The following is an 8,616-nucleotide window of genomic DNA, read 5'->3' as shown; positions in this document are numbered from 1 at the left end:
ACTACAATGACTTATTAGGTATTTAAACTCAAAAATCATAAGACAATGCCTATTTGTCTAATATTAAAATTACAATAACGTAAATTGTTATTAGATCATAAAATTTTGAGAACATGAGATTATCTTTCTATAGTCGCCCCCTACTTTATTAAATATTTAATAAATTCTTGTATTTTTTTAATTTAATACTTATTTTTTACATGAATTAAAAGATATATTATTAAATTTATCGAATATATAAAAATTTTACCATGACCGGGGCCTCTTTAGGCCCCAACAGAGCTCCGTTTTGATACCACATCTTACTAAATTCATTTTGATAATATTGTTTTGATGCTTAAATTAAACCAAAACGAAGTCATTTTATTAGAAAAATAAAATTAAAATGTTCTTCATATGAATTAAACTAAACCCATGAAATCCAAAACTCACACTTAACCACAATAACAATTTGGGTCTTTTAAATAATTTTAACACGAAAAATATATATATTAGAATTGAATGTTGGTCCGTTTCGAATATAAAAATGAGTTTTTGATATGGTATTCATGTCAACAATTCTCAATCATCATTGTGTCGTAATAATTTAACGATCATTGATATTATTGATTAAAATCAAAATTTATATTACAACTGAATAATTAATTTTCAGTGATAAATGAAACATTGACTAAATTTCAATGATATATGATTTAGTTTACCTCATAATATATATTCTTAAGTTCCCAAAATCCTAGCATTTCGTCATCTCACGTTCTCACTCCGGACTTTACTCTCTTGTGAGTTGTGAAGTCAGGGGCGAGAGAGACAAAGGTGAAAATGGTGGCAGACAAAGGCTGGGGGTGATGGACGGTGAAGCGCACGCGTCTTTGGTAGCTGCTCATTGCTAACGTCGACGGCCGGTTGATATTTAGGGTGAGTTTAGTTAGGGGAATATGAGATTCATATAAAAATGGAATTCACACTCTCCCGTTTGGTTGGCCGGGAATATCATTTTCGGTAATCTTACATTATTAATAGTATATTTTTTTTATATTATTGGGAATGTCATTACCTCCCTTTTTTTTATGTATTGTTGGATTACCAGCGTTTTGAACTAAAATGCCCTTAATTTTTTTTTCTTTCAAAAATATCTTTATTTTATTATTGAATAATAAAAATTATACGAAAGTTAAATTACAAATTTATCCTTAAAATATTTTAGATTTACAAAAAAAAATCTATAATTAAAATTTTATATAAAGTTAAGAGATTAAATAAATTTTACCCTTTCATTAACATTTTTATATTTCCAATTTTATAAAAAATTATATAATTTTATGAATTTAAATTTTTTAAAGAAAATATATAAATATTTTCTAACTTGTTAAAAAAACAAATATATAAGGACAATTTGGTCATATACATTCTAATACTTTTATTCCTTTAACCAAACACGATAATCTTACATTCCTGCTAAACCAACCAAACACAAAATACAACATTCTCAGTAATCCTATTCCCTGATAATATTTTTTTCTCACTGGTAATCTTATATCCTGTGAACCAAACGCACCCTTAGAGTTAAAACCCTAAGCTTTGGGTGATATGGACCGTTGGATGGGTTCAGATCCAACGACTGCCTTGGAGGTAGGTGGCAGCTAAGATGAACCCTAATCAGGTCTGGGCTCTCATGCACGTATCAAATCTTGGGCCGGATTAGTGGGTTATTGCCTGTTTGTAATTCGGCCTTGAACCAGAATGGGTCTGTTTGCATTGGGCCACTATTTGTTTAATTGTATTGGGTCTCCATTGGATCTACCCATAAATAAATAATAATTATTAATAAAAATTAATAATAATAATAATTATTGATAATAATACTAATATAGTAATTAATAATTAATAATAAACAATTAAAACTCGGACAAAATGAGTGTCTACACTGAAAACTAACCTAAATTACTTTCCCGTAATTTGAAGGCCTTCCAAATGGAGCTAATCACAGAAGAAAGGAAACACCTTGTTAGTGATTTGCATTATTCTATAGTTTGCATCCGTTTATGTTATGGTATTGTATTTGATCCTTCGTTTCTTTGCCATGCTGCATATCGGCTCTATGTTGTGCTAAATTTCTTACATATGAATACAGCTTCTTTACGTGGTTTTCTGATGCTCAGCAGAAAGATGACGTGGACGAAATTCATGATGATGTAATCTAAATGCATTTCCTATTTGTGGTTTTTTTTTCCCCTTTTGTAGCAGGGCTGGTAAGTTTCTCTTGATAAACATTACAGGTAGCTGAGACCATCAAGGAGGATTTATGGCCCAGTCCTCTTACTTATTTCAACAATGTAATATCTTTTCTTCTAAAAAGTTCCATGATTTGTTTATAACCTGTTGGTCGAGATCATGTTCAGTTTCTAATTGTCGTTTGTTCTGATAACTTCCTTGATTCAGGAGGCTGATGAAGAGGACTGTAATGGTGATGGTGTTGAAGAGATATACATAATGTTTCTATGTGTGTATGTCAGAGTTGGCTGTTTTTTTGCTATAAATGCTCGACAGAATATATTTGCGGGACTTTTGCATGAAGTTAATCTATTGAACTGGAATGATTTTTAGAATGGCATAGTGTAAATAGAAGTCCTTTATTAGTCTAAAACCAGGGGAATGAGGTTGATTGTCGTCAGTTGACAACAACTTAATTTGTTAATTTTTATATTCATGGTGTTGCTTCTTTCTTATTTTAACCATTAACAGGGAAAAGATGATGACGACGAGGACGATGAAGATGGTGATAGTGATTGAGTTACAGGAATACAGAGAAGACAAGGTTATTGGCATTTAGCCGACATAAGCAGTTCATGGTTCAGACAATCATTCAAAGTACGAGACGATGAGAGCTCACCGCAAGTGTTAAAAGGGTAAACATGGTTTCGTTAAAGATTTGTACTTTTAGATAGCTTTAAATTTGAAGCTTGTTCTTGTTTTTTTAATCTAAGATTTTTTTTTTAAATTATAAAAGGAATAAAAAAAATAAAAACAGCAAATTGATTCACGAATTTCACGTGATGGTAAGTGGCTTTGTTGGTATCTATGAAATGACACACTGTTTATGAAAGGGGGAGAGGATGTGCTTTGACTGGGCTGTAATCAATATTTTATCCGATTGAAGGAAAAAATATAATTTCAAAAATAGAAGATTGGATATTTGGATTACATATGAATATATTGAAAACATATGATATTTTTTATTATTATTTTCATAATTCAGAGGTCTCCTACGGAAGCTGCTCTCAACCTAGTGTTGGGAGCAGCCTACTATCTTGCCTTCTACTTACCCCATTACATATGGGAACAAGGGACATTCATTTTTTTATATATTTTTTTATGAAAATTATTTTATAACTTATTAATCGAATGGTTTATTTGAGTTTTTTTGTTTTATTTAATTTTTTAATTTAAATTTCCGCTATTTTTTAAAAAAATATTTTCCTTTTTCATGAAAACAGTGAATATTTGGTTGCTCTTTTACCACAATTTCTCTAGAACAATATGTTTCTCTCTTTTCACGGTTGGGTTTAAAGTCTTTAGTTAGCATTTATTTAAAATATTTTGTTGATTTATCTTTGATTTGATTATTGGATCAGTTCATTCGTATTGATAAACGTTTGTAATCATTTTAGATATGAATGGTTTGAGTTGGAAAAATTATTTGTCGACATATCGTTATCGTTATATCTCTTACATTAGTGTCGATGGTGCTTATAATTCATTGTTTATAGTGGTATTTGTTCATATATTTTATTTTATTTTCATATTGTTTGGTCAATTTTTTTAAATTATTTTTCGTATAAGGTTTTATTTTTATTATCTAACGGTTAATTTATATATATTTTTTAAAATTTGATTGATTGTTGTGATTAATATAATTTAGTTTTTATATTTTTTAATTATAATTGTATTGTATATATATTTTTATTTGTATATAGTTAATTATTTTTAATAATAAAAGAGAAATATGATCATACATGAGTTGAAATTAAATGAGGTTTTCTCATCATTTTAAATTAACCGTCGGTGAAAATTTTCAAAATCCATTCATTTTTTTTTAACTTTTTCATATTCTTTATTGGAAATTTATATTGATTTTGATATATTTTATTTGTTTCTAACGTGTTTGAATTATTTGTAAATATTCGGTTATATAAATGTTATATAATAATCTGATATGCATAAAATATTAAATTTATTTTTCATGTCATGAATAAAGATACCCTCGTTGGCAATTTTGGGGGGAAACCAAGATAGTGGGTATCCTTTTGGTAGGGTCATGGACTTGGGTATTTATCACTTTCATTTTCCTAACTTTATAGTATTAAATTTAAAGACAAAGTGGGGGGAACAAAATAAAAAATAGTTGTATTCTTGAATAAAAAAATTATAAAAAAAATTAAATTTTGTAATAATATTTAAAAAATTATATATATATTTTCTTAATATAATTTTCTTAAAATATGGCATGTGAAGCCAAATCAATTGTCATAAAATTTTCTTAATGTTTACTGTTAGTTTAATTAATCCCGACTTACGCGCCACTTAATTACTTATTCATCTTCTCCTACCTATACACCTTTATCAACTATTTTCATTAATTAACCTTTTTTTCCCTTCTGAAATTACAAAATTATTAGAAAGGAGTTCTTTTCCCTTTGAAAAAAAACCGGATAATTTTATTAAAAATGCATTTTTAATTTAAAAATGACAAAAAAATCTCCGATTAACGTTACAATTGCATTTCTAATCTATTTTAAATTATAATTCATCTTAACTATGTTGTTCTTAATTAAATAAAAATTATGTTTTTAGTCCTTCTAGAAAACAATAGATCAATTTAATATATTTAAACATAAAATTTTTAGATATAGCCCACTAATTTTTAAGGGATAAAAGTAAACTTAGTTATTGATTTTGATAATTTTTTCTAACTTGATTATTAACTTATTTTTGTCCATATTAGTCTCAAACTTGGAAACACTTGTTAATTAGATCCTTTCTCTTGGATTCTATCTAAGGACTGAAATATGTGATGAAATTTAAATTTATAGACCAAGTTAGCAAAAAATATCAACCTCAAGAATTAATGTTGCTCAAGAGAATTAAGTTGAATTTTTTTTATAAAGTTTAGGGACAAAAAATTCAAAATTAAGTTTACAGTTTACAAATTTTAAAATTAAATATTGTGTTATCTTATTATTGAAAGGATTATTATTAAGTACACTGAAAGTGATTTTTTTACAGGCACCTTTTAACATAATTCCTCATTAATCCAAAAACTTTTTATCTCAGCCATAGATAGATCACAGAGAAGTGTTATTTCTTTATTCACCTGTGCGTAATATAGTCTCAACTATATTATAACATGTCAATTGATAATTGTATTAAATTATTGATCTATTTTAGAAATTGGTTTGATCTTACAAATTTATTTTAGGGATTTTGGCGATTTCATCCAAAACGAATGAAATAATTTATTGACCATTACTACTCGTTAAAAAATAATTGATCGAACGGAATGAAGTATTAGATCTTTCAAGATTTTAAATCTTGACATTGCGAGTGAAGTAAATTGAAATGAGAATATTATTTATATAATACTTGATTGAAACTAATCTATCAATTAATCGAATTTTTAGAATTAAACCAAAAAAAGAAATTTACCGTGGGTGATTTAGATAAATGAAAACTATTGGATATTTGGGACTAATTTTTTTAATTTATTTTTTTCTCTGAATTTCGCAATAATTTTTGTATATTTGGGTTATATTGTTTCTTTATCCGGATAATATTTTCCTCTTTCATATGGAACTGATATATGGTTTTGTAACACTTTTTTTTAATTGAATTAAATGTTGTTTTCTTTATTGACGTTTATTTTTTTATCTTATTAATTTATTCATGCTTTGAAATTTTAGAGTGATTTTTTTATTAATAAATGCTCCTAATCATTAAAGATAAATCGTAGTTTAATTACGATAAAGTCATTTATCAACGTATAAATAATAATGACTAAATACATAATTATGTTAATATTATTAACTATCACGTCATACAAATATTAACAATAAATAACTTATTTAATATAAATTAATTAGAAAATCAAAAAATAGAAAGAAAAGATAGCTCCAAGAATTATCGAAAGAAAATCGTTTAGAAAACATAAGCAAAAAGTCCGAAAACCCTAATGAAAAAGGGTATGTATATGTATAAAAGGGAGGGAAAGCAAACCAAAGGTTGCAGAAGAAAGGCAGAATGAAATGATTGCTTGAATGAAGAAGATGGGTCCCCATCTCATAATCTTTCGTTTCCATTAATAATAATATCGACTATTTTTTAACCAAAATATACGGGGGACCCACCACTGTCTTCATGGATTCAATGATAAAAACAGCACCTCATGTGGACTCTGAACCAAAGGGGCTGCTGTCCTTCTCCTTCCACAATCAAAATATTTCTCCTATTTTCATAAAATAATTACCTCAATGTCTGAATTATCATCCAAATAATTCATTCTTATCTAAGTAAACTTTTATTATTATTTAAATATTATCAACGTTAAAATAAATAAAAGGTTATATATTTTTTTGTAAAAGAATAAAAGGTTATATTGATGACATTCATTTAATACAAATAAAACCATATAATTATAAATATTCTCTCTCTAAAATATATAAATAAAACCATTTTTTATATCAAAATTATAAAAAAAGAAAGAATTGTTTTTAAAGGTAACCCACATAATTCCCACTCATGATCTGTGTTCCTTAAAGCTTGCCTCTTCTCTTCTCTTCTCTTCTCATTTTATTTTATTTTATTTTCTAAACAAATTCATCAAAAATATATTTCATATGTTTTTTAAATTATTTATATTCTGTTTACTAGTAAATAAATGAATTTTATATTTTTAAATATATCCGAATTTAAATATTTTAAAATAAAAAGATTAGTTGAATTAAATATTAAATTTTTAAATAAAATTAATTGGCGATGAAAAGATTTTTTTTAATTAAAGTAAAAAAACCCCACCAAAAAGACTCATTTGAACATTTAGTATAACCTACAAAGTAAAAGGTTCGATCTAAAGACTTACACCTCCATTCATTCATCACCGTTAGAGAAACAACCTATTACTTTCATGCTAGCATGGAAGGAGGAGGCAGCGATGACCACCACCGCCATCAACTCCACCACCACCGTTCTACTTTCCCATTCCAATTACTAGAGAAAAAAGAAGAGGATAACCATCCTATTTCCTCCTCTTCCACCACTCTTCCTTTCCCTTCCCTCCCAATTCCCACCTCTTGCTCAGCCAAACAACCCACCACCGCCACTAGTTCTGCTTCCAGCCACCAGATCTCGGCGGAGCCTTCCAAAATCCCACCCCCTAAGCGTACTTCAACCAAAGACCGTCACACCAAGGTAGATGGACGTGGTCGTAGGATCCGCATGCCGGCTCTTTGTGCAGCTAGGGTTTTCCAACTCACTCGTGAGCTCGGCCACAAATCCGAGGGCGAAACGATCGAGTGGCTGCTCCAACAAGCCGAACCAGCCGTGATCGCTGCCACGGGTACTGGAACCATCCCTGCAAATTTCACTTCGCTCAATATCTCGCTTCGTAGCTCCGGTTCTAGTATGTCGATCCCTTCTCAGCTTCGTTCCTCGGGTTTCAGCTCCAACTTCTCGATGCAACAACGTCGGAGTTTATTCCCCGGAATCGGACTCGAAACGACGCCGACTACGACGTTCCTTAATTTACAATCAAGTAGTAGTTTGAATCCAATGTTTCCGGCCAAGCAAGAGTCTTCCTTGGAAATATTCGAAGCCGAAGAAGGTAGTATAGGAAGGAAAAGACGACCCGAACAAGATTTATCTTCGCAACATCAAATGGGGAGTTACTTGTTGCAGTCGAGCACTGGGGCGGTTCCGGCGAGCCACGAACAGGTTCCGGCGAACTTTTGGATGTTAACCAATACTAGTAATCAAGTCATGAGTGGTGGTGACCCGATATGGTCATTTCCTTCGGTGAACAACAGTGGTTTGCATTTCATGAATTTCCCAGCTCCAATGGCCTTGTTGCCGGGCCAACAATTGGGTTCGTGCAGTAGTGGCGGAGGCGGAAGTGGTGGAAGTAGTGGCATGAGTTCTGAAGGACATTTAAATATGTTAGCCGGATTGAACCCTTATAGGCAAGTCTCTGGCGGTACCGGCGTATCGGAATCTCAAGTGAGCGGCTCACATTCACAAAACGGTGGAGATGGCGGCGGCGATGAATAACAAAATGATATACAACTGGTCATCATCTTTGCTTCATTCGATCAGATGTGTAGTTTGATGTGCAACACACGTGAGGTTTGATTGCTTTTTTTTTTAAAAAAAAAACAAAGATCGAGTCTTTAGTATACTGATCAAAAGAAAAATGAAATTAATTAATTTTTGGTGTGATTAAAATATGGGTTAATTTTAGGGTTTGAGAAAGAGAGTAAGAGGCAGACAATATTAACGCTGTTCTTCGCTGGTTTTTGCTATATTAATTTCATTTCATCATTTGTTTTTCCATTTCATTCCCTTTGTAAT

General features: G+C 30.0%; 1 protein-coding gene across 1 annotated transcript; it reads left to right on the top strand.

Moving 5' to 3' along the window:
• Positions 1-7,086: 7,086 nt before the first annotated feature.
• On the top strand, positions 7,087-8,414 carry LOC120135781 (transcription factor TCP14-like). The gene has a single exon (XM_039151985.1). The coding sequence runs from the start codon at positions 7,186-7,188 to the stop codon at positions 8,314-8,316; it is 1,131 nt and encodes a 376-aa protein (XP_039007916.1). The 5' UTR covers positions 7,087-7,185; the 3' UTR covers positions 8,317-8,414.
• Positions 8,415-8,616: the final 202 nt, after the last annotated feature.

The sequence above is a fragment of the Hibiscus syriacus genome, unplaced genomic scaffold (assembly GCF_006381635.1).
Source record: "Hibiscus syriacus cultivar Baekdansim isolate YM2019G1 unplaced genomic scaffold, ASM638163v2 tig00110616_pilon, whole genome shotgun sequence".
Taxonomy (NCBI): domain Eukaryota; kingdom Viridiplantae; phylum Streptophyta; class Magnoliopsida; order Malvales; family Malvaceae; genus Hibiscus; species Hibiscus syriacus.
Note: the sequence above shows the minus strand (reverse complement) of the source record. Positions and strands in the feature narration are given on the sequence as shown.